The sequence below is a fragment of the Notamacropus eugenii genome, chromosome 1, assembly GCF_028372415.1.
Source record: "Notamacropus eugenii isolate mMacEug1 chromosome 1, mMacEug1.pri_v2, whole genome shotgun sequence".
Taxonomy (NCBI): Eukaryota; Metazoa; Chordata; class Mammalia; order Diprotodontia; family Macropodidae; genus Notamacropus; species Notamacropus eugenii.
This window is the reverse complement of record NC_092872.1, coordinates 7,687,458-7,714,360: the sequence shown is the minus strand read 5'-3', so window position 1 is coordinate 7,714,360 and position 26,903 is coordinate 7,687,458. Positions and strand designations below refer to the sequence as shown.

General features: G+C 38.7%; 1 protein-coding gene across 2 annotated transcripts in view; it reads right to left on the bottom strand.

The window, feature by feature from the left end:
* Nucleotides 1-3,239: 3,239 nt before the first annotated feature.
* Nucleotides 3,240-26,903, bottom strand: part of PRKAR2A (protein kinase cAMP-dependent type II regulatory subunit alpha) — a 120,718-nt gene continuing 97,054 nt past the window's right edge. For both annotated transcript variants that reach the window (XM_072651755.1, XM_072651760.1), the window contains exons 9-11: nt 15,422-15,487; nt 6,802-6,934; nt 3,240-5,914 (exon numbers count right to left, since the gene is read on the bottom strand). In XM_072651755.1, the coding sequence (XP_072507856.1) occupies nt 5,781-5,914; nt 6,802-6,934; nt 15,422-15,487 (333 nt within the window). In that variant the 3' untranslated portion in view covers nt 3,240-5,780. The remainder of the gene's footprint in view (nt 5,915-6,801; nt 6,935-15,421; nt 15,488-26,903) is intronic.

The following is a 26,903-nucleotide window of genomic DNA, read 5'->3' as shown; positions in this document are numbered from 1 at the left end:
GATGATCTCTGCAAAGAAGAGTGTGTGGAAAAGACGGTTATCACTCACCTCAGAGATGGGGAACCTGCGACCTTAAGGCCACATGTGGCCCTCTAGGTGCTCAAGTGCAGCCTTTTGGCTGAACCCAAACTTCACAGAACAAGTCCCCTTAATAAAAGGATCTGTTCCGTAAAACTGACTCGGTCAAAAGGCTGCAGCCAATGACCTAGAAGGCCACAGGTTCCCCACTCCTGACCCAATCAAATAATCTTGCTAAACACACTTTTGGTTTTTAGTTACGATTCCTTGGTGGCACAAGGTTAGATTTGCTGAAACGTTGCTGATTGTATATTCACGTAGAGAGGAATAATTTCTACCTTCTTGTTTCAACATGAAAAGATAAGGCTTAAAGTAACAATTTCTTTGAGGGATGAATTGCTGACTGTCATCTCTTTCACAGTTTGTTATTACTTCTTATCAGAGGGGACGTGCATTTGGACTGTCCTTGCACAAGTGGCAAAGAAAACTGGTAGCAAATTGGAACAATCATTTTTATCTGGAAGCCTCAAAACCAAAACTATTCCAGTGGATCTGACTGTGACTGGATTCAGGACCAAGTTTCTCCCAATGAACCCATCAAGCTTTCACTTCTGCCTGAATGATGAGGCCTCTGGAAAATGGCCAACTACAGAACTAACTTTGCTCTTAAGAACGAATAGCACAGAAAAAGTTCAATTATATTTTTAACTGGATCATAAAGATCTTTGTAGGTGATACTGTCTTCATCTTGTGGAGGAAACTGAGGCCCAGAAAAGAAAAGAAAAGGGACTTGCCTGAAATCACACAAGGCTAGGGTTTCTGGTTCCAAATCCAGGGGTTTTCTGTAATACCATTCAAATTCTGTAATTTATAGTAATTCTTTCATCATCTTGTAGAGGAGGTTAAGGCTCAGAAGGCGTGTGACTGCGACATGGTCACTAAGCTAGCATCTGAATCCTAACAGCAAAGTGGACCTTCATCATACTGCTGTCAGCTCTAGGAAAGTACTTGGTTTAGGTCAGTTGTTCAAGTCATGAAATATGGTGGAGCTGGAAAGGGGATTTTGGAGACGGTCTAGCCCAACCAACTTATTTTACAGAGGAAATCAGAGCTCAGAAAGGGAAGGTGACTAGTCCATGGTCACGCTGGTAGTAAGTATATAAATAATTCAAATCCAGGTCTCTTGATCTGTTCATAGCCTAATTATAAAGTGAGGTCTTAAGAGGTCAAAGATTATACTGAGAGTAAGAGCCATGCCATTCTTGCACATAGATTACCAGTGATTTCAATACCATTAAAAAAGCATTACTCCGTTCCCTCTCTCCTCCCACAATGAGTAAATTTACATACCTTCCAGGAGTTCTAGCCTCTGGAGACACAAAATCTTGTGAAGAATTCATTATGAAATAAAAGGATCATAACTTCAAAAGGGCTAGAAAATAACCATAAAGATTATCTAGTGCAAGGGTCTCACTCTTTTTGGTGTTACCGACATCTTTGGAAATCTGGTGAAGCCTCCTCAGAAAAATGTTTCTAAATGTATAAAATACACGGTAATGTAGAGGAAATCAATTATATTGAAATGCAGTTATCAAAACACATTTAAAAGTTCACGGACCCTAGGTCAAACACCCCAAATGTTGTCTAACTTCCCTGTTTTACAAACAAGGAAAAAGAGGTCCAGAGAACAAAACACCCAACACATTTTGACACAACATGTCAGCATTTATTAATCAAAGATGAAGCAAACCCGAGATGGTGAGTTCTTTTCCCTTTTAAAACCCAAAGCTTGTTTGTGGTAGATGGTGGCTCTTTAAAAACAGTCATTTAAAGGTTGAATACTATAGAACAAACTCTTTCTTTTCTGAGTCAAATACTAGTTTAAAATGGGCCAAAATAATTACTTTGGGTGGAGAATCTCACAAATCCAATGAGATACTTCTGATGTCATGTTTAGAGCTCAGGTGAAATACCCTTAAAGCACTTTTAGCCTTGAGGTAGCATAATTATGCTGAATTAGATTTTTTTGTTTTTTTGTTTTTTTTTTTTGTTACTGTGAATAGAGGAAGAAACCCTAGACACCCACTTTTGGCCCAAATTAGGCTAAATGGATTTCAGGAAGTCTCCCATGAGGTTAGTGAAATTTTCCTCTTCTATCTTAATAGTACAGACACAGTCCTGTAGAGTATTAAAACAAACAGGAAGGTCTCTGACGGTACAACAGAAGACCATCGGCAGTATTAACTGCAAGAACAACAATAGGGAAGTGGAGTGAAAAAAACCAAAACAATTTCTATTTTGGCAAGGCTGGTTACAAATACAAGTTAAGAACAAAAATTACATCAACTAACTGAAAACAAAGCATGAAGGATGTCACTTCAAAGGGTTTCCCCCCCTTTTCCTCAGGGCAGAATGCCCTGGATTCACTTTCTCTACATTACGAAAAGCTTGGGCTGGGACAGCAAACAGAAACATCCAGAGCCAGGACGCTGCTGACCAAGGACAGCTCTTCTCCCGGACTTCACAAGGACCACAAGCAGAGCATCGGCACAAGGGCTCAAGGGCACTGTCTCCTGCCCTTTCTGCTGCTGCTCAAAATGCAGAGCTTTCTTCACAATCATCTCTGAGGATCCACAGCAAGTTTTTTTTGCCTTTTTTTTTTTTTAAAGCAGAACACAGAGCAACATCAATCCAGAAAACAAAACCCACACAAATTCATCCTTCAGAGATGAAAAAGAAGAATCAGTCAATGGAATCCAACTGGGCTCAGAAGATGCGTATCAATACTGCTAACCATATTTCAAAGCTATCAAGCCCCTTCCCCCCTCAGTACAAAGGAAATGGCAAGGCTTGGAAAGGGTTGCTTGAATCAGTCTTCTCCCAAAGGAGAGTATGATACAAAGGGGTTAACAAGAACTGGCTGAGGTGGAGCTTTCTTCTGTTTTGTACTGCTTGCTATGCAGCTTCCACCAAATACAGGAGATACCACTGAGCTCTACAAAAGTGGTGCTGCCATTTTGTGATACCAGTACAACTTAAAAAACACCACAGCTTGGTTTGCTTAGATTTACTTTTCTACACTGCAAAGGGTCCATCCTCAGAACCCCACGTTCTTGAAAATCCAGAGTTTCCTTCCCTGCACTCTGTTACATCCTTGTTTACTCACTCTTGAAGCTCAACTATAGGCCCACAAGTGTCTATAAAAACAGAGGGATCTGGTCTTCTGAGCCATATGTCATTTTTATTGAGAACAACTGAGCCCAACAAAAAAGACTTGAAACCTGTTGGGTTCTATAGTCATATGGCACAACTATGTGAGTAAGACTGGGGTACTGGGAAGAGATTTTGTAGAACAGATTTAGACTATGAACAAAAGGCTTTTTAAAACTTCTTGACATAATCCATATCTATTCCTAGCATGCAGTTTGCTAGATAGTCTAAGTGATACAGGTACGTGGTTAACAAACAGCACCTCATTTTGGTTTTTATTTTGGAACTCAATTTGTCAGGGCTGCTCTGACAGTACGCACATATATATGTACATATATGTACATATATACACGCACATATATGTATATATACAGTCTCTTACAGCACCTTCTGATTACTTTTAAAAGACCAAGTTTATTTATTTAAATAGCCAAATATCCCAGTTACCTGTGGCATACAACTACTGCTGTTCATGCCATTTAAAATTCAAGATCCAAAAATTAGAAAAAAGGTGCAAAATCTTGGAAATATTAATGACATTTCTACTGATTTCTGGATTCATTGATACAAAACAGACACTACAGAAAAGAATGGAGTCAGAAAAACATCAAAACATCAAAAAATCCAAACAACATGACGTCTGTTTCACCAGCATCAATCGAAAATCAGATCACAATTCTGAGAATGATGCTGCAAGCTAACACAGCGCCCGTCGAAAAGATTCCATCTGCTTCCAATTCACGTAACCAAAACAAACAAATAAAAAAACCCCCTTAAGATGAATGACTAAGGATTGCTGCTGGCTGAAAGTTCATTGTGTGTGTGTGTGTGTGTGTGTGTGTGTGTGTGTGTGTGTGTGTGTGTGTGTACATGTGGGGGTAACTACATGCTGTCATGCTTTTCACAGGTGTCAGCCATACTTGGCCATATGCCCATGGCAGAGCACTAGCTCACCAGGTGATGAAAGGTAAATAATTAGGTCAGCTCTATTAGGATCATCATCCACAATGAGAATTAGACAACCCCAGATATTAATCACTTGGGCAGGTCCCAGTGAGTCATACAACTCAAAAGAAAACAGAAAATGGGAAGAGCCTCTAGATCTACTATTACTTTGCTATAAATTTGATAATCTTTATGCAATTTTTGTGCTGCTTCTGTGATTCCCTTAGGACACATTCTCAATCACTCCAATGGAACGAATCTTCTTTGCAAAGCATGTCAAGCAATCAAGGGAACTCCAAATTGTACTTGATATATATATTAAAGGTTAAAGAGGTATTCTCAATTACCTAAATTCTAAATTACCTCCCAAATAAGAAAGATAGTATGCCAAATATCCTGAACTCCCCAATTACAAAGTCTTTAAAAAAAATTCCATGAAATAATAAATGTTCCCAACTTTTTGAAAACTCTAACAAATACAGTTGAGATCTGGGAATGTCTAGTTGAGTGAGAGAACACTGTAAAAGAATACAATTAAGGGGAACTCCCTAGAGTCCAGAAATTTTTTTACTTTTAAGCTACGAAAAATAACTTTTTCCTCTTTAAAAAGAATTTTAAAACTGATCATTCGACAGCAAAACTATGAGCTATCTCTGAGCAATAGAAAGGACTCTCCTACAGAGGAACAGGTCAACTTCTCAGCAATATTACTGCCATCTACTGATGTGAACAACTGGAAAGAAAAAGGTGACAGTAGTTTAATAGAGAAGTCTTTTAAGAGGTTAAAGCCATAACATCTCCAGACCCATTGTTCTAAATGGATAACAATTTAGTCATACTAACTGCACAGAGACACTTTTATTCTTAATTGGCTCTCCGTCATCCATAGGAGGCTGAAAAAACAAAATCTCAGATCCTCCCTTTTCTCTTCCTTTAAGACAGGGCTTACTGATGAATGACCTATAACTATGACCTATGTTTCAGCATCGTACTCTCTTGGGATCAACTGTAACATGTGTAACTTTCAGCAGACAGCACAAACATCACAGTACCATAATACTCTAAGGAGAGCTACTTAAAAATATCCAGGTAATTTTAAATTTCAAATCTAACAGCTACAATTCAGAGCAGATTTTGACATTCTCAGCAGTAACGAAAAAGGAAGAGATCAGAGGCTGTAAATCTTTTCTCCCTGGAAAGATGGGGACAGAACCAATTTCTGGAAGAAGAGGAAAAAAGAATAGCCAATAGCAGTAGCAGCAGCAAGAGAGAAGAAAAGGAGGATTTGACACTTTGGACTTTGTATCAGGCACTTAAATTGCTGGAGAGACACATGCCATTCTGAACCAAAGTGTGGAAAATGGGTTAGGGACCTTATGAAATTAAGTCTAAGAAATGGAATTTCAGCAGCAAAGTGGAGGCACAGATTCAGCCTCTCCCCATCCAAATATGCTGAGACACGTTTTCTAAAATGCCCAAGACGACAGCAGCAGCAGCAATGGCAGGAACTGTTCTGTAGTGTCTGTTTTCCTTCTATGTTGTGTTGTTGACAGGAGGAGTTTCTGTGTCAAACTGAGAAGGCACGGGGGAGAAGGGAGATGCTGTGCCTAAATTCCTGGGTCATTCAGGTCCATGCTTGAACCAAACATTTTCACCAGCTGCTCTTCGTAATTGGAAATATTCCTCTTCATAATGTCCATGCAGGGTCCAAGCAACCTCTCAAATGCCTGGACATCCATAACTGCATTAAAATGAGACAAACAGGCGATTAAAATGTCTGCGTGTCTGTAAACCATTCCTTATACATTATTTCAGTCCCTGGAACACCTTCTTCACCTCCAGGTATTAAAATTGGAGGCCTAGGTCAGGTACCACACCTCTTCTATGAAGTGCTGCACACACGCACACACGCACGCACACACACACACACACACACATGCACACACACAGTAATTTCAGATCCCTCTTCGATATACTGTCTTTGAGGGCAGGGGCTATACTGTTTTTCATCTTTGTATTCTTAATTCCAGTCATAACATGACCTCATGTTTGCTAAATGGATTTCCAATCCATGTTTTACACAGTTTTTGTAATACTATACACTTGGGGGAAAAATAAGCACAAGACAACTTACAAACCGTGGAGACAGCACAGAGACCACACAGCAGGATTTAGTGTCAGAAAAGGCCTTAGAGACTGTCTAGTCTAACACGCATTGTACAGGATAAGGAGACTGGAGACTAGGGAGGAATGATGTGCCCGAAGTCACACGCAGGTATTAAATAGGAGAGCCAGCATTTGAACCCAGGTCTCCTAACACAAAATGCAGTGTCCACTCCATTGTACGACGTTCTGCATTCATGTGCCCACGGGGCTTTAGATCATGCTATGATTAAGGGAGGAGTTAATGCTGAGCTAAAGGAGACTATGATTCACCTACCAAAAGTACACGATCATCTTTAAGTAACCAACACGAAGCCAATTCTTGGGCATATTCTTAGGCCTGAGGTTGTGCAGACCAAATGATAGATGCCCATGTTGAAATCTCGGCTTAAAGGTCAGTAGACAGATGAGAGGAAAGAAGCTTCTGAGAAAAGAAAAAAAAGTGCATAAAAACAAATAGCTTACCTAAGCATTTGACATCTCCAACTGCGTAAGCAGAAGCGGCTCTGGGTTTGTTGGTGACAAGAGCAAGCTCTCCAAAATACTGTCCCTTTTGACACCGCGCAATTTCCACTTCATCCTCTGTGTCCTTATTTGTCTAAAGCAGAAAGAGAACATTCAGTTACCACTGTGAATATGCTATGAAAATTCTAGTTGTGGATACAAACATTTTCATAGTACATAGCATATCTGATATGATTACTGAGTAGCTATAACATAGACGGTTACACTTCTGCTGTACATTATAACTTGTACTGGATAATTAGGTTATGGTTTAAAGGAACTTTTACCAGAACATCCTCTGAAGTCTAAGGAGTTTGTTTTGGGTGCCTTCTCAGCTACTAAGAGCAATTAGAACCTTCCTGTAAAGGTATTCTGAGATGAACTTTAGAGGCCAAGAGGGCGGGTATTCTTTGTGGATGGTGACCATCTGAAGCTTGGGCAAAAATACAACAACAGAAGTTGAACTGACCCTACCTAAATCACACAGACTCCTTCTTGACAAAGGGTCACAAAGATACTTCTCCAGTCTATGTTAAGAATTTAACTTTCTGAACTATAGAGTTGGCTGCAGAACAAAGCACACTATTTTCTCCTTAGTTATGTTTTGTTTTTCTCATGATTTCCCCCATTCATTTTAATTCTTCTATGCAACATGACTAATGTGAAAATGTGCTTAATAGGAATCAAAGTATATAACCTCTGTAAGATCGCATGCCATCTTGGGGAGGAAGAGGAGAAAGTTTGGAACTTATGAAAGTGATTGTTGAAAACTGAAAACAAACTAAAAAATTTGGGAAAAATGTAAAAAACAAAAAATTTTTTAAAAAAGAATTTAACTTTCTTAAGCAATATTTACACAGGGCCAAACCAGGGCTTTTAACATAGTCAAGACTGTGTCATTAATCAACTGTTATTAATGAGCATAAAGTGCCCTTTTGGGTGCACAAAACACATCAGGCAACTGCCTAACAGGTATTAGGAAGTGGCTGTCCTACAGATATCTTAAATCAAACATTTCCAGAACAGAACTCATTTTCATTATTATTATTCTTGGTAAAACCATCCCTCTTCTGAACTTTCCTATTTCCCTCCTTTTGGCTGCCCAGGTTTGTAAGCTGTTATCCTGGTCTCCTTACTCTCATTTACTGATCATTTGAGAAATCTTGTCAGTTCTACCTGCACAATATATCATATCCATCACCTTCTCTCTCTCTTCACACAGCTGTCACACTAACCATCTTTCACCTGAATTACTGTAACAGCTACTTAATTGTTTAACTTGCCTCCAGTCTTTTTGTCTCCTTGGACTATGCCCCCCCCCCCCCCCCCCCCCCCCCCCCCCCCCCCCCCCCCCCCCCCCGCTGACAAGGTGATTTTCCTAAGAGGTCTGAGCACGTGTTACTTCCTTGCTCCATAAACTCCAGTGATTCCTTTTACCACTAGGATCAAATAGAAACTTCTCCTTCTGGCGTTTAAAGTCCTTCCCTACCTGGTTCTGTCAACCTTTCCAGCCACATCATGCATTACTTCCCTTAACTCACCCTCTATGGTCTAACCACACAACAGTCCATTTCTTATTTCTGTACAAACTGTCTTTGGACATGAAATGCCACTGCTCACCTCTGCCTCCTAGAATCTATGGTTTCCTTCAAAGCTCAGGTCCATTACCAGTTTCTACATGAAGCCCTTCCTCATTCTCTTAGTTACTGGTACACGGTCCCATGAATATCTCCCACAAAAAAAATTAAACCTTCATAGAATGGCTAAACAAGATGTGGTAATGAATGTAAGAGAGTACTACTGTGCTTTAAAAATGATGAGCAGGCAGATGTCAGAAAAACCTGGAAAGACTTATATGAACTGATGCTGAGTGAAGTGAGCAGAACTAGGACAACATCGTACACAGTTCCAGCCACATTGTTCGATGACTGACTGACAGACTTAGCTCTTCTCAGCAATGCAAGGATCCAAGACAACTCCCAAGACTTCTGATGGAAAACGTTATCTATATCCACAGAAGGAACACTGGAGTCTGAATGCAGATGGAAGCAGACTAGTTACTCTCTTTTTCTCGTTTTGTTTCTTCTTTCTCGTGGTTCCTCCAATTGGTTCTAATTCTTCTTTATGTCATGACTAATGTGAAAATATGTTCAATATGAATGTATGTGTAGAGCCTATACCAGACTGCACATTGTCTTGGGGAGTGGGGAGGAGAGGGAGAGGGAGAAAATTTAAAATTCAAAATCTTATGGAAGCAAATGTTGAAAATAAAAAATAAATAAATATAAAACATCAGAAATAAAAACAAAGGGGAAAAAACACCCCTTATATTATTTTTATCATATGAATTTGACAAACCTCAATGCACACAAGCATTTCCTTATTCAAAGAACAGAAGAGCTTGCATGTGACCCTTTTAGTTTCTTTACGATATGTCTATATTCATCTATATAATATTTAACAGGGTAGTCACAACACTGCCATGATGATCTGTGTTCCTTGCAGAACCTCCTTCTTTCTTTTTTTTTTTTAAACATTTCATTGATGGTCCTTTCTTTTTTACGGTTATCTCTATAAACATCCCACCAATTCTGTTGTAAATCTCCTTCCTTCAAAATATGAGTATAGTCAAACAAAACAATCTGCATACTGGCTGTCTCGGAATGTATGTATCATCCTGTATCTTTAGCTGATCACTTCTCTCTAGAAATGTGGATAGCATAATTCATGATTAGTCTTCTGGACTTATCACTGCTTAGTGCGTTGATTAGAGTTCTTGGGTCTTTCAAAGTTGTTTTTACTTTGTAGTGTTGAAGCCACAGTATCAATCGTTCTCTTGATCCTCCTCATATCACTCCGTATCATACAAGTCCTTCCAGGTTTCACTGAATTTATCCCTTCATTTTTTTTTAAACATCATGGTAATAGTCTATTATCTTCAGATACCAAAATTTGTTCAATCACTCCCTAGTGGATAACCATTTTGTTTTTAGTTATTTGCTAAAATAAAAGTTGCCATTATAAATATTTTTGGGTCTCCTTTACCTGTCTTTGATCTCTTTAGGACTCTGCTTGGTAGCGATATCATTGGGTCAAAGAGTATATACCATTTAATGAGTTTCAGACAATGCTGCCAAATTGCTTTTCAGAATGAATGGGCAGACTAATTCACAGCTCCACCTTCTACTGGAAGTCTTTCTCAAATCAATAATTTAATTCCAGTTTCTTCCCTCTGTTAATTATTTCTTACTTACCCTGCACATATTTATTTGCTTGTTGTCTCCCAATTAGATTGTAGACTCTAAGCTCCTTAAGGGCAGGGACTGTCTTTTGCCTGTGTATCCTCAGTACTTAGCACAGTGTCTGGTACACAGCAGGTGCTTATTAACTGACTTTCTCTGGTCTATTTTTCAAGGAGCCCATTACTTGAGTGTGATTTTCCATTCTGTTCAAAATTTTTAAAATTCTCCTTCCATTTTTTCACCTTCCAGAGTTCTAATTTCAGTTTTCATTTTTTGCTGCATTTCTTCCAGGCATTCTTGTAATCCCTCTGGGCAAGTCCCTTTTTTTCTGTTTAATTTTACTTTTACTTGTGGTGTTCCTCATTTTATCTGGGATTGTTTCTTCACTGTGTTTCATGTTTTCTTCTGTTTAATCATTTTTTCCTGAGCACTCATCCTTTTCTAGTGCTCACGGGCTGCATGTCAGTTTATCAGAGCTTGTACTGACTCTTCCCTGCTGCTGAGCTCTGACCTTTTTTCTATGTAGCTTTTGCCTGGATAGGAGAGCTTCCTTCTCACTCTCATGCTCTCTTCTGCAAAATGCACAGGAAAGCTGGGCTCCTTGATAAACTACAGGGAACTATCTTAACCCGGAATGTGAGATGAAGGATAAGACAGGATCAGACAGTCTTGGTCACCTCAGGGGATGGTCGGTGGGGACAGAGACAAAGGACAAAGCCCCTTGACTCACTTAAAAGATGTCCTAAAGGATGAACTTTAATAGCTTAAAAGTGCACTAAGACTTCTGTGACAAGTCACGTATACATGTCTCCTCTAACAGAATAAAAGCTCCTGAGGGCTGGGACAGTTTCATTTTGCTTCTGTGTCCCTAGTATCTAGCACAGTGCATACAGCAGATGCTTAATACTGTTGATGAAGTGAATGAAATTCTGCTCTGTAACTTGGTATTTTAAGAGAGAGGCTATATGATGCAGAAGATGGAAAGTTGACCTCATGGTTCACAAGTACCGGGTTAAATTGGCTATGTAACCCTGGGCAAGTGACCTAATCTCTCAGTGTCCCAGGAAACTTTATATTCTTTTTTTATTATAAACTTAACAAACACAAACATTTCAACATAAAAAGAACAGAAATAAATGGACATAAAACTATGAACTTAGTTACGTAATTTTTTTAAAAAAATTATGTATTAAATTTATCTTTATTAGTATTAGCCTTCTTCTGCCAGCTTGTGTCCCCTGCTGAATATTTTTTACTCTCTCCCACTCATTTTTTAAAAAGTTACTATTGCTATCTCAGCTAATTTTTTGAAGACTTATAAGCAAATCAATATAAGTAAACCATTGCTGATCTGCAGTGTTAGCGGGTGTCTCCACCCACCCTACTGCAGATCCCTACACCAGTGAGAATAAAGGTCTAGAAAAAAAATTGAGAGTGTATTTTAACTATGCTCATCAAAATACCTGAAATTATTTCCTGTATAAAAGTCCTTTAGAAAATACAATATTTAGTTTTTATTCTACTTAAAAAAAATTTAAATCAGTATTTAATTGCTATAGTTTACTATCAGTTATCAATATATTTGTTTGGCAATTATCTGCTTTCCAAAGTAAGCGAATGCTATTTTAATTACTAGACAGCACTCTTAAATATTATAATGTTACATTATAAAGTAGTCTAAGTTATGTGAAGGCAGATTGTAAGGTAATGAAAAGATAAGAAAACTCTCATATTTCCTTGCATATTTGTTTTTTCCCTGACTCTAACTCGCAGCTTCTGCCTCTCCAAACTGCCCTCTTCTATCTGAATTTTTCCTGTCTTTTAAACCCCAGCTCAGATTCCACTCTCAGAGGGAAGTTTCCCTTGTTGGAAGCGATCTCTCCTTTTTCTGAAATTTCATTGAACATCTATACGTTTCTAAGGACATGCATTACATTTTATCTTGTATTATCATTACTATATTATCCTATTATGCTGAGAGGTCCTTGAAGGAAGGGTATCAGACTTTTTTTTCAGGGTTATTTATGTCCACCCCAAATGACTTACTGTGTGTGTGTGTGTGTATAAACACACATACATATGTATGTACACATAGTTGGCACTCAGTAAGTGTTGAATGAATGAATGAATGACTGCTAACCAAAATCTTTGATAACATAAACAACAGTTTTAAACTGAGATCCCAACAAGCTGCCAGCCCCTTCTGGCATAAAACCTAGAGAATCTTCTGATCAGGCGCGAAGTCACGGCGACAAACCTGCCTCTCTGGTACGATGGTATGGATTTTCCGTGCATATTTATTAAGCTTTTAAGTGACTGCCACTTCCATGAACAGTGTAAAGAGGTTTCACAAAAGGTCTGAATGAGCACTACAGATGATCTCGTTATGACAAACTACAGAAGATCTCTTTCGTGGTAGGGTTTGTTATAAGAAATGTGTTGACAGAATTAAGTTAAGCTGACCTCAACCCGTGTGAATTACTAATTGATAAGAAGTACCTTCAGCCTAATGGTAGAAAGAGGAAGGTATCATACACATACCACCGCACTTCCTAGCTCTCTGGTTTTTTATCTGCTCATTGTACCTATATCAGAGGGCTGTTGTGAGAATGAAATGAAATAATGGATATGAAAGAACTTTGAAAAACATGAAGTACTACATGAATGTAGGGCATCACAGTTACACTTTGCATATTCCATTTATCTCACAATTCCAGTCTTTTGGGACTAAGCTGTAAAATAAAAAATGCCTCTGAGCAACAGTCAAATAGTTATTAATCTCCTACTATGTAATAGATGTTATGCTAGGCACTGAGCAACCCTGAGTCCGTGCAGTAAGGCATCCTCATCATTTTATTTAAAGGAGAGTTCAACCAGGCTCTAACTTGGAAGTCTATATATATATGTTCTTATTTTATGATACAATTCTAGCAAGACTGTGCTTGCTGGTTGGGCCTGTCAGGGTGGGTTAGAAACAATAAATTATAAGGCTAAGGACTGCTAGGGGCTGGTTTACTGACAGCAGTAATAACAGAAGCAACTAACATCTCTTTACCACCTTACCCATTATAAAGTCTTTTCTTCATAAGAGCTTTGTGAAGTAGAGTGTGCAAATGTTATTATACAGATGAAGAAACTTGGAAGGTTCAGAGAAGTCGCTGGTTAGCAAGTGCCTGGGGTAGAGTTTAAACCTTGGTTTTCTAACTCTAAATTCAGCATGCTTTCCCAGTATGCTACTCATATTCCCCTGAAAATATGCAGTTGACAGTGAAAGAAAAGATATAAAAACTAGAAGCAGGTGACAAGAACCATAAATGCTTAGTAGTCTGGTGGGCATTTAGTATGCAAGAATGAACAATCCTACATACTTCAAAAGTTCCTGAGGACGTAAGCTGTATTAAAACTAGAAAATACTATATGTACACAATGATGACTTGAATTATTAAGGGACAAATTATGCTCGATACATGCTATTTAAGATGACAGGGAAATATGGCAATTCTACAAAGATTTCCATAAAAAATGAATCAAATAAAATGTTAGCACTGAAAGAATTATACCTTTCAATTACCTAGAAAATTAAATTTTGGGGGGAACAGCTCATTACTCAAACAGACTTGATACGTAATTATTTTGGTGGATATTTTGGAAGTAAAGATATTTCAGGGGCGGACCAAGATGTTTGAGTATGTAGAATAAAGTAACTGCTGAAAGGTAAATGCTTATGTAATTAGGGATCCCAAAAATCATTAAGTGTTTTTAGCTCTAAAGCACTTTCCCTCCTCCCTTAATACCATGTGAAAAGCATATTGTCAAGTATTTGATGGAGGGACCTGTCAAGAGGGACAGGAACCAGAGAAAACACTAAATGATAAAATAGGACTAATTTTTCTAATTAGTCAATCAATAAACACCAATTGAGTACCTACTACATGCCAGGCACTAGGCTAAGCATGAGGTATACAAAGACAAAAACAGACAGTCCATGCTCTCAAGTTTAGGTTATACTTAGGGAGATTACGTACATATACAGGAATACAGAATACAGCATAAAAAGCAGGGGGTAGGTGATCTTGGTAAGAAGAAGCAGCTAGGGAACCTAGAGTGGTCTCCTGAAGAAGGTGGTATCTGAGCTGAGTCTTAACAAAGACCAAGGATACAATGAAGTAGAGGAGAAGAAGGAAGGCCTTCCACAGGGTAAGACAATGAAAAAGCTTTTAAGAGGGCAAGTCATGTATTAGGAAAAGTAAAAATGATGAAAGAGGGCCCTTATATTTTCCCCTCTTTAATTTAATGTTTAAGTCAGCCTCCATTTTAGTATAAACTGAGTAGGAACCTCCACTTCCCCATGTTTGAGTTTTACTCCTGTCAAGGTCTCTTTCGTAACATATTCTTACCAATGCCAAAGTCCTCACAGTGTCCAACTAAGACATAAGATGCTACAAACCCAAACTTCAAATATTGTTTCCTTGGACTTAGTAACTATAACTGCCCTTGCTTTTACCTTCTGGAAGTAAATTTGAAACAGCTTTTAGAGAGTACTCACTTAACTGAAAGACATTTTCCTTTCCCTGCCATGCCCTGTAAAATCAATGAAACTTTCACTAGGTTGTACCCTAAATTGTGTATGTCCTATAGGGTTTTCCCACAACAAAGGCCAGTTTGGCTGCCATGGAAGTACATGGAAAATATACAACATATGATGAAATTATTATATATTTTAAAAGAAAAGCAAGTATGACACATTTTGTAGTTTTATGTTCAGTCTTCTTTTTCTGTTCCGCTATGTATATGAAAATGTTCGCTTTATGTGGTGTTTATTAGATTCAGAATAAAAAAAACAACAACAAAAAATGCCTGAAGAACCATTTAAAAAGAAAACATGAAATAAATAAGTAAATACTATTATAAGCTCTATCTATGGAAATGGCTGGTATAAAGACTTGCCTGTTTTTGATGGGATTCTCTGCCATGGAACTTTATCTGCATATTAGTGATTAAAATACAATATTTAACAGATTTAATTGTCTAGATGTACTCTTTGTTCATCTCTAAGTCTCAGATACATTTAAAAATCAAAAGCCTAAATTTTTCTATTAGAAACTCCCTTTCAATTCAGGAAAGGAAAATAATATTTATACATCAGTAACCAAATTATACATAGTGAAAATAAGATCACTGAAACAATGTCATTTTTATGTCTCACAATAAAACTAACAATTCTGGAAAGCAATGCAAAATTGAAGTTGTGTATTGTGTTAACTTCCTGCCTCATCTAAACGGGCTCTATCATTATTTAAAATTCCAGTAAAATGACATAAGATTATACGTAAACTTACCTTGCTTTTAATCAGGATTTTCACTTCTCCAGACTCCACAATATAAAAGCTTTCTGCTTTCTCACCCTACGATATGGAGAAGAGAAAGGAGAGATCAGCATCTGTTACTACACTGCACTATATATTTGCATCCTGATTTATTTTATGCTTTACGGTGTTCTCCATATCCTATTAATAACATCTTTCACAGGATAATGAACTAAGACTCCTAAATGAGAGGCTCTTTGTACCTGAGCACATCAATCAACTTATGCTCAGAATGACATGAGCTACTCAAGCAGCAGCTCCTTCAGCAGCACTCAGTCTCTTATGTTGGACATTTAACACACACATACATCCAAACAGATTCATATTGTTACTATATAAAAAGCATTATTTTCCCCCCAAAAATTCATTTAACAGCAGCACATTGTAATAATATGGGCTCTGATATAAGAAAAAGACATTTCTAATGAAAGTGGGCTGGCACAAAAAATATTGTCTTTAAAGCCCAACAGCAAGAAATAGCAAGAGAAATCCCATTTAAAGTTGCTGTAGACACTATAAAATATCTTGGAGTCTACCTGCCAAAACAAATACAGGGACTATATGAACACAATTACAAAACACTTTTCACACAAATAAAGTCTAATCAAAATAACTGGAAAAACATTAGTTGCTCTTGTGTAGGCTGAACTAATTAATATAATAAAAATAACAATTCTACCTAAATTAATTTGCTTATTCAGTGCCATACCAATCAAACTACCAAAAAATTATTTTATAGATCTAGAAAAAATAATATCAAAATTCATTTGGAAGAACAAAAGGTCCAGCATATCAAGGAAATTAATGAAAAGAAATGCTAGGGAAGGTGGTCTAGTCATACCAGATCTTAAACATCAGTGGAATATGTTGCGTATATATGACACAGTGGTCACTGAATGACCAAAGCAATCTACTGTTTGGTAAACCCAGGACCCCAGCTTCTGGGATAAGAACTCACTGTTTGACAAAAACTGCTAGAAAACAGTATGGCAGAAACTGGCCATAGACCAATATCTGACACTGTATACCAGAAAAAAGTCCAAATGTGTACAAGATCTAGGTATAAAAGCTGATACCAAAAACAAAGTAGGGGAGCAAGGAATAGTTTATTTGTCAGATTTAAGTTTTGCACACAAGACATTTTTCCTCTGAGCTTAAAGTTGTGGAGTAACTGTGTCCTTCTGGGTTTGTCTCTTGGAATTCTCTTAATCTACAAGATTTCCATGAATTTTCTTTTGCTTACTCTTACTTTCAGATTTCTTGCGTAGATTAGAACTTTGTATAAAGGTCCCATCTTTCTTTACCCACTCCACCATCTCCATTGGCTCTTGGATAGATGGGCTAGGCCCTATTTTTTCCTGACTTCTCTGCAGGCTAAAACTTACTATTGTTATAGATGGAATGGTCGATACTAGGTTCCCAATGTATACTTCAATCCCTTTGTCTTAAGTCTATTGGTGGTCAAATTTGAATGTCAGGTTCAATCCATTTCCACTTCTTCCTAGCATAACCCCAAATTGGAACTTGGTTTCCTTCCCTGCTATGATCCTGACAAAACCCAATAAGATTTTGAAATCACACTGGTCTCAAGACTCTTGGTAAGGTTCTCCTGACATACGTACTGCAACTGAGTTGGAATTGACACCTGCTATGGATCCTAGGAATACACAGTCAGTGTCTCTCCGTGTAGTGACCTTTGGGGTCTGGCTCTGTCACTTCTGTTCCAAAAGCCCAAAGTCATGGTCCTACTGGTTTTTGGCCCTGATTACTAGACTTCCTGCTGGCTTAAAGGATCTTCTTGGAGAATTTACTTATTCATAGTGCTAGCAGGCTTCATACCAATTTACTAGAGTACAAGCTGGCTTCCCTGGTGTGACTCCTCTCCCTATGCCCCTTTCTTTAAGTCTTTTTATCAGAATTTGCACTGGTTTCTCTAGTGAGACTTCTCTTCCAGCACCTGTAGGTTATGGACTAGTCTGTTCAGTTCTAGACTGGAATGGAGGGGGAGTTTGGCTTCCTGGATAGCTGCTCTGTCTTGTGTCCTTTGTAGACTGTTTGGGTTAAGGCGGGAAAGTCAGGTTCCTCTATGCCCTCACATTACCAAATAGTTTTGATGAGTGTGACTTTTTAATATAATCTGAGGTCTTAAAGTGATATTCGCTCTTCATTCCTACATTTTTCATCATTTCCTTTCAGGTTCTAAACCTTTTATAATAATAAGAGGAACATAAATCAAAACAATTTTGAGGTTTCATCTCATATTCAAGAAAGTGACAAAGACAAAAGATAAGCACAAAGTCAGTGATGGAGGGGCTGCATAAAGACAACTGCTCCCCTGTTGATGGAACCATGAATTGGTCCAACCATTCTATAAAGCAATTTTAGAATTATGCTAAGAAATCTGATCTGCTGCCAGATATCATTGCTTTACCTTTACAACATCCCTCATACTCACATATCCACCACTCTAGTTCACCTCTTGCCTGAACAGTTACAGTTGTTGAGATGGTCTCACGGCCTCCCATGGCAATCAACCTATCCTCTGCCAGCTGCTAAAGTAATTTTTCAAAAGCTTAAGTCTAACTATGTTAATAATGCCTCACCACCTTGAATGAGCTCCAGTGGCTCCTCTTACCTCATGGTTAAATATAAGCTTCTTTCCTTGGCATTTAAAGTTCTTAATAACCTGACACCTTCCTACTATTCTCTTACACTTGACTCTCCTCTACGTACCACACAATCCAGTTATACAGGCCACTTGCAGCTCCTTGAATATGGTAGTCCAACTCTCACTTCTGTACCTTTGCTCCCTGTGCCTGAAATGTTCTATCCTTTCACCTCCATCTCTTGAGTTTCCTTGGTTTTCTTTAGGACTCAGCTCAAGTCTCACTTTCTATTGCAAATGCTAGTGTCTGTCCTAGTCCTGCATCTACTACCTTCCATCTACTCTGCATATATTTTTATGCATCTCATTTTTTACATGTTTACTCCATTAAAGTTCATGCTCCTTGAGAACAGGGTCTGTTTTTGCTTCCTGTTGTATCCCTGGCACTTAGCATAGTGACTGAAATATAGCTGTATGTACCAAATGCTTATTTACCGTCTAATGACTAAATGATAAAACGTCCAACCATTTTACAGAGATCCCACTCCAAACGGTAAAGTTAAAAAGCCAAAGTAAAGACTTTCTGTGGTAGCTAAGAAGTGGAAATAAAGACGATGAGCAGCGATTAACAAAGGACTGAGGAAGTTGTGTCACACAAATGAAACGGAATACCACTGCCTGTAAAGCACAATGAACACAAACAATTCCAAGATGCACGGAAAGTCTTACATCACAAGTTCTCAACCTTTCTTTGTGCTATGGCCCCCTTTGGAAGTTTGGTGAAACCTCTGCACCTCCATTCAGAATGTTTTTAAGTGTATAAAATAAAATACCTAGAATTATAAAGAAACCAATTATATATTAAAATACAGTTGTCAGATAAGTACATGAAGGTTCTGTGTGGCCTGGCCGGCCCCAGCTCTGTCTTCTCCCTGAGAGGCCCTGCCTCACTGCTCTCTGGGCCCTTCTGCTTGGGATGGCAGCCCAGCCCTGTGCTCAGTCAGCCTTAGAGCCCTGGGGAACACAGGGGATGTGTGTGTGGTGGGGGGGAGTGTATGGGGTGGAGGGTGGCAGAGGGGCCAGGACTCAGGGTGTCCCAGGTCCTGAGAAGCTTCCTTTTGAGGGGTGGGGGAGGCTGGCCAGCCCAAGTGTACCAAGTCCCCTTTACCAGGAAAATATATGTGAAACCAAGGACTAGAGAGCAGTAATTACACGGGAAAATCATCCATAAGAAAACATACAATGAATACGAATGAATATGCTGAAACCTAAAGGTTGTCAAGATATTAGGAGACACCCTATTTTTCAGAGTTAAAACTCAGCAAAGAGTCTGTGTCCTGAACTTGGCATAACAATAATCCTTTGTGTTCACACTCTGGATGATCTCAGCCACCGCAAAACCTCAGAATTTGGACTTATGATTTCCCTATTTCTCAAGGGACCCTGACCTGAGAGCTTTAACTGCAGCCAAGATGTTGCAGCAGAAAGTGATCAATCATTTCTCCTGACGCTCGGAATAATCCCTGTGTCTGTAACTGCTGAGTGAACCAAACCAGGTGCTGCACTCCTATTCCTGCCATGCTAACTCTGGTTCTGTACCCCACTGAATGAATATAAGGCTCAGTGATCTTAAGACTTGAGACAATCACAAGTCTCAACAATTCTAATAACTAAGAGACTATTTCCACAGCACCCAAGAACATATCTGTATTGTCCCCAAAAATGCCACCTGTGGGAACTATTTACTCAAGACCTAAGAATAACTGTGTTGCATTGATATGTAAAAGAAAGAGGTCACTTAGAACATGATCAAATGTCTTCAAGTTAATACTGATCAAAATGTATACTTTTTTCTTGTAATAAACTGGCATAATCTTTATCAAGGCAAAAAAAAAAGAATAACTGTTGGGTTCTAGCTTTTTGTGGTTTTCATGCTTAAAAACCCTATCCCTGCCATAAGCCATAAGCCCTCCTTCTCAAAAGGACTTCTGCTTGCAACTGTTTTCCTCATTTTGAAATTAAACTTCTGTCTCTGGTATGCTTTGTTCAGCTCTGGTCATCCACAAATTAGAGAGTGGTTCTGGTCCAGCTGGCAAGGTAGATGGAACATCTTATTATATACATCAGATAATTCAGACTGGAGAGAAATCCCATAAATGTAATGAATATGGGAAAGCCTTCAGAAAGACAGGACACCTTACTATACAGCAAAAAACCATTCAGCGTACACTCATTTAGTGTGCAAAATTTTTCACCTAGAAAGGAAAAATCACCAAACATTAAGTATTACATGTGACGTTTGAAATTCTTTCTTAATTTTACATACGGCAAAGCTGATGGATAGGCAAGTAAACTGAGACTATCATCATCATATAAATACTGAATAGTAGATCTGGGAGTAGGACTGATGGTTTGTTTGGTTCCCCTGCTCCCATTATAATCCATAACCTATAAATTCAAAGAATGTGAGCAACATCAAAACATGCCACATTTTATAGAAGGTATAACTCTAGGAATTGGAGAAGACTTTAGAAGCTTTCCAGTCCAACCCATGTATGGAAGAAATCTCACTGTATCATATGTACCAGGGATCACTCAGCCTTTGCTTAAGATGCCCAATGAAAGGTAAAATACTACCACTCCCCCTTCAGATAGCTTGAGAGTGGGAAGGGTAGGAAAGCACATGCGTGGGTGTGTGTGTGTGTGTGCACGCACGCGCATGTACACATGTGTACAGATATTCTGAAATGAATGTGATGGCAAATGACATTAATTAGAAATGTATGTTTGAGTTAAAAAGCAACTCCTGGTCAGTGTTGCTAAAGGGAGTTTTCTCACTGGGAATTCCCTACATCAATAAAATTATTGATCTATACATTGTGTGTCTATATATCAAATAAGATAATATGGAAAGCAATTTGCAAACCTTAAAATGCTATATTAATGCTAGCTATTATACATATGTATGTATGAATGTATGTGTGTGTGTGTAAGATGTATGTATATACATACACATATACATATATATGTATATATAACCCAGAACTAAACACAGTACTAATGATGTGGCCTTGCCAGTACACAGTTAAGCACCATCCCATCCTTACTCTTAGAATTTATTCTGTCAGAGCAGCACTGGATAGCATTAGCATTTTTGGATTATCTTATTAAATGAATTTGTAGTTCACTAAAATCTACAAATTTCTAATCAGCTAATCACATCTAACTTAGAATTGTGAAGTTGGTTTTCTGATCCACCCAAACATAAAAAAATTTGTGCCTTTATGAAAGTTCATTTTCTTAGATTAGGAAAAAAAATTAAGTATATAGGCCCCTGGTTAAGAACCTCTGATTTCTATAACTGCCACCAAGGGAAGTATACAGAGCAGGAAAGTAATATATAATTAATGGAAAAATGTTAATGGAAAGAACAAAAAAACCCAAAGCAGAATACTGCATAACCACAATGACCAGGCTTGGTACAAAATAAGAGATCAATCAACAATTATGTACTAGGTACGAGGGATAAAAAGAAGTAAAGCAGTCACTGTCCACACATGTAGGAATACATACAAAACAGATACATAATAATGTTGGAAGGAAGAGCACCAGCAGCTTGGGAAGGGAGGGAGGTTTGGGAACAAGCTCACAGATGAGATAGCACTTGCACCAAATCTTGAGGGACAATATGGATTCCAAGAAGTAGAAGTGAGGGTGGAGTGTATTCCAGGAATGGGGAGAGCCAATTCAAAGCTACAGAAAAAGGAAATTTGTTTGTGTAAAGGAGGATTAAGGTGGAATAAATCTGGAAAAAAAAGGGGGTCAGGTTGGGAAGGGCTTGACACAGAGTAAGAGATGAAAAAAAAAATTTACCCCTCTCTTCTCTTTGCAGAGGTGGAAACTACAGGTATGGAACATTAAATATGCTCACTTAGTAGGCTGGTTTTGTTAAAATGCCCTCCCTGCCCCTTTTTCTTCTTTGTTATAAGTAATGACTTGCTAGACAGGAGATGGAAAAGGGGATTTATTCCAAAATCAAGATGACACAAAGAAAAAATGTATAAATAAAAATTTTAAAAATGAATAAATGTCATCAAGCATAAGAGATACTAGTTGAATACGTTGGGATGGCTCAGGGTAAATCAGTTCCCATAAGAGAAACAATTCAAAATATTTAACCTAACTACAGAGTGAGTCCAAGCTCTCAAATCCTGTTCACAGAATTCAGAGTTAAAAGGGACCCAGAGGTTACCTAATCCAGCCCATATCTGAGCTCATCTACCCAACAAGTGCTGTCCAGCCTTGAGGACTTCGACTGAAGGTGAAATTACTGCCACCTTGAGTAGCAGGTTCCATTGGTTGGTTTGGCTACTTGGCTTCAGTGTCCTTCTTTTATTATTGTTATTATTAACACTAACATTTATACAAAGCTTTAAGGTTTGCAAGGTACTTCACCCTAGCTTGTCTCCCCTTAAGCACTACAACCACCAGGTGAGGTAGCTGATACAATGATTAACAGATAGAGAAAACGGAGTTAAGAGAAATTAGTTGACTGGCTCATGGTTACACAGCCTAGCATATGCCAGAGAGGGAACAGAAAGCCAAGTCCTCCCAAGTAAATCACTCATTCCATCATATCACACTTCCTGTCTTTTTAAAACTACTTAGCACTTTTGTCCCATGAAAATAACAAGGGAAGGATGAAACTCAAATCAATTTTTAATAGTTCTTAGAGTTGGGGAATTATCTGTGTGTTTCATTTATTCACGAATGTAGGTCTGCACAACTTGTACCGGCCACTTGGATTCTGGGTGGCCCACAAAAAATGTAGAGGAAAACATCCTTTGTATGTAGAGCAAATCCTATGGCGTGTGGCAAGCAACCTGCAGGCCACAAGTTGAACAGACCTGCACTAATGGATGAAATGAGGGGAGCAGGGAATACAGAAAGGCCAGAATAAGTCCGTGGAACAGGTGACATCATGTGCATGGAGTTTCTAAAAGTAGGATGAGGGTTCATTCACACAGCTCATTTTACCACATATGATACTTAAATATGTTGAAGGAGAAAGCTGCTCTCTTAACCAAAAGCAGCTAGTAATAGTTCTGAGTAAGTAGCCTCCATTTTGTTCCTAATAGAGATTTGGCTCCTTCACCAAACTCTCACTGGTCCTATCCTGAGCCCCTTTGTAGTCTTGGCCTCAGCTCCCCAGTCATTTAGAGCTGATCTGATAATCCACCAGAAATCAAGAGGTACTGGATAACCTTTCCTTTTTCTCATCATGCGATTCAACTACTTTTCTACCTCACTATTCCCTTTCAGTCTTTCATGTCTACTCTATCTGATCAATGGCAGGTATGGGGCATGTGGCTGCTGTCCTCCAGTACACCTGGAGTCAGCTTGTGAATGGCAGGCTAGCACATAGAAAGGAGAGAAAGAAGATGCCTTTACAATCAAGTGCTAAACTGTGGATCCAAAAATAGTTCACGGAAAAGAGATCTATAAAATTTGAAGCGATCTAAAGGTAAAAGGAAGGGTTTGAGGTCAGCCTCAGCTTTCTCTTAGTTCTTGCATTTCTTGTTTTCCTGGTGTGACTTACTCCCTCGAGTTTGCCTTATCAATAAGGGAAAAGAAGAGTTAAAATCTGCTAAAAATGCTGCTTATACAAAGCTTTAAGGCACACAAAATATGATTTAAGATAAATGACTTGATTGCTTCTTCTGGGCAAAATCTATGTATTTTAGTTACCTATTAAGATGCAGATGGGCTTGGTGATGGACTAGATGCATGTTGTGCCAAGACCAATTAAGTCTGAGATATTCAAGACCTAATTGTTCATAAGGTAAAAGAACTTTTTTTTGGACCATAGCAATTCTTACACACCTTCTACAAAGTAACGGATTAGCTGAGATTTATGCTGGTGGAAGGACTAACTAAGGTCTAACTATGGAAGGTCACTGAAGTATTCAAGTATCCAGAGAGTTAAAATACGAGAGAAAATTTTTTTCTTCTTACATTTTTTATTGATATTTTTACTTGTACATAACCTTATGTTTCCCTACCCATTAAATCATCCCTTTTAACAAAATCAGTACAGTAAAAAAAAAAAAAAAAAAAAAAAATCAACCCTATATGCAACATCATATTCATCTCAATTTTTTTGGCGGGGGGAGGGAGGGCAAGATGGTGTAATGGCCATTAAAAATCTTCCCTGCCCATTGATAAATCTCAGTTGGGGCTACTGAGGAAGGCTTGATTAGGGGAGGCTTGTTTTGTATGAAAGTCCACACCTTTCGCTGACTGCTAATGAGGCACTGGGTCATAAGGGTTCAGACCCTCTGGCTCTGAAAAGAGTATGAATACTCTGAGGTGAGGTTTTGCTTTGGGGCTTAATTTTTGGAAGAAGGTTCATACGCCGGATGAGCCTCTGGGCAGCCGTGTTAAGAAGCCCCACTCTCCACTGAAAACCCAGATGTTGGTGCTTCTCTCACTAGCAACGACGTATGTACTGCCTATGGTCAGACAACTGGAAGCCCTGTCTGTTGGTCCTGCCTGTATTTTCTCTGTTGGTATATGTGTTTGATTCAAGTGATTGTTGACTCCTCAAAAACTGCTTTCCTTTTAGAAAAGCAGATCTAAGACCCTATGCAGCAAGCCCTCCTGGGCATGCTGGGGTGCTTACTGCTACAGAGGGAAGGGAGATACAGCTTCTCAATTACTGTCTTGGGCCAAAGTTGGTTATTACATTTACAAAGTGTCCCATTTCATTCCATCTCGCTTTCTTCATTTACACTGTTGTAGTCAACACATTATTGTCTCATTTCCAGCATTTCTAAAAGGACTTCACCAGTCCTGAAAAAATCATCTAATTTCTTTTCTTTTTCATAGATACCGTTGAGGTCAGGGTTGGGAGGGCGGGCTCAGATGTGAAAGAATAAACTTAGGTGATTTTTCTCTTGATCAAGGCGGGGTTTATTGATGCAAAAGCTGCAGGCTAGCCCTGGAAGAATGACTAGCAATTTACAGAGGGACAGGGACTTGTTTTCATAATGATAGGATAAGGGAGATGGGAACATTTATGGCCCAGGATGAGGGAGACAAGGAATTCTGTGGTCCAGGAGAAAGGGGAAGTTTTATGGTATTCCAAGATAAGGGAAAAAGACTTTTGGATGCCCTCAGGCTCAGAAGGGGCCTCACAAGGTACTGAAAAAGCAACCCTTAATATTAACCCTTAAGGCACCTTTATATCCACATCAATATGTTCCTAGAAAAACTCTTGACATTCATTAACTTCATTTCTTCTCCTCCTTCTAACTTCTCAAACCTTTCCAAATTGGCTTCTGATTCCATTGAAATTCTTTCTCCAAATTAACCTTAATTGTCTCCTAACTGTAAAATCTGAGCCTCTGCTCAGTCCTGGGACTTGTGAGGACTGACAGCTGATCATCCTCTGAGATTACTGTCCGTCCAATTCTTCTTTCTGGGTTTTTGTGAAACCCCTTTCTCGTGTTTCTTCTACCACATGAGAGCAAATATTTTGAAGAGTCGATATAGTATATACACTTAAAGACACTGGAAAGGATTCCAGGAAGATGGCAGAGGAGGCCAGAAAATTCCAAGCTCCCACCTTAGGACAGATAAAAATAAACAGAAACAGGGGCACAACAGGGGTCCTCCTGGGACAATCTGAGAAAATCAAATGAGAAATTCCAGGATGAGGTTGGGACCTGCAAGCTTGGGTCCACTTTAACAACAAGCAGGAAGCCCTGGATTTAGTTGGTTTGAGAAGCTGCCTCAGCCCCAGCCACAGGGGCAGTGAGGGGAGCTGGGTGTCTGAACCAGGGAAGATCAAGGGAACTTCTGTGGACAAGGAATGGCAGATCCAGCTGTGCTTCAGAGAGGAGTGGGGGCGAGGAGAGCACACGCCAGAAAGTGCAGAAGCAGTGGGGCAGAACGCCCCTGGCTGTGAGCACTTAAAGGAGGTTGGAGGTTTGGCTTTAGTTCCAGGCAGGAGGGGAGAACTGAAGATCTGGGGCAAGGGGTACCATCTCCCATACCCCAGGGCTAGAGGAGATTACAAAAATTAAGCTATTAGCACAAAAAATGCCCAGGCAAAGGAGAAAAAACCCAACCATAGAAAGCTATTATGGGAACAGAGAAGACTGGGGTTCATCTTCAGAGCAGGGTATTGAAGGAAAGAAACCCCCTTTTACCCCAAAGGGTATTGTCAAATGGTCACCTGCCCAAAAAGAATTTATTGAAGATATTAAAAAAGACTAAAAATCAAATGACAGAGATGGAGGAAAAACTAAAAAAATAATTCAAGAAAATAAGAGATCAAGAATAATTAAACAATACGAATAATAAAAAACAGAAGAGAAAGTGAAACATAAGAAAAATAACAGATTTGGAGAACAGATCAAGAAGGGAAAAAATAAAAATAACTGAACTAACAGAAAGCTATGATCAAAAAAAGAATCTTGATATAATAATACAAGAAATAATTAAAGAAAATTGGCCTGAAGCATTAGAACAATGGGTGGGGGGGAGTAGAAATAGGAAAAAAATCTATCAGTCACCACTGAAAAGAGATCCTATGAGGAAAGCTCATAGGAATATTACAGTGGAATTCTGCAGCCCCCAGTTCAAGGGTAAAATATTAAAAGCAACAAGAATAAAACAATTTAAATATGATCGTGCCACAATCAGAATCACACAACACCCAGCAGCGGGGACATTAAAGGACCACAGGTCTTATAACACTATATACTGAAGAACAGAAGAACTGGGGCTCTGGCTGGAAATATCATACCCAGCAAAACTGAAGCAAAACCCTGAGTGAAAAAAATG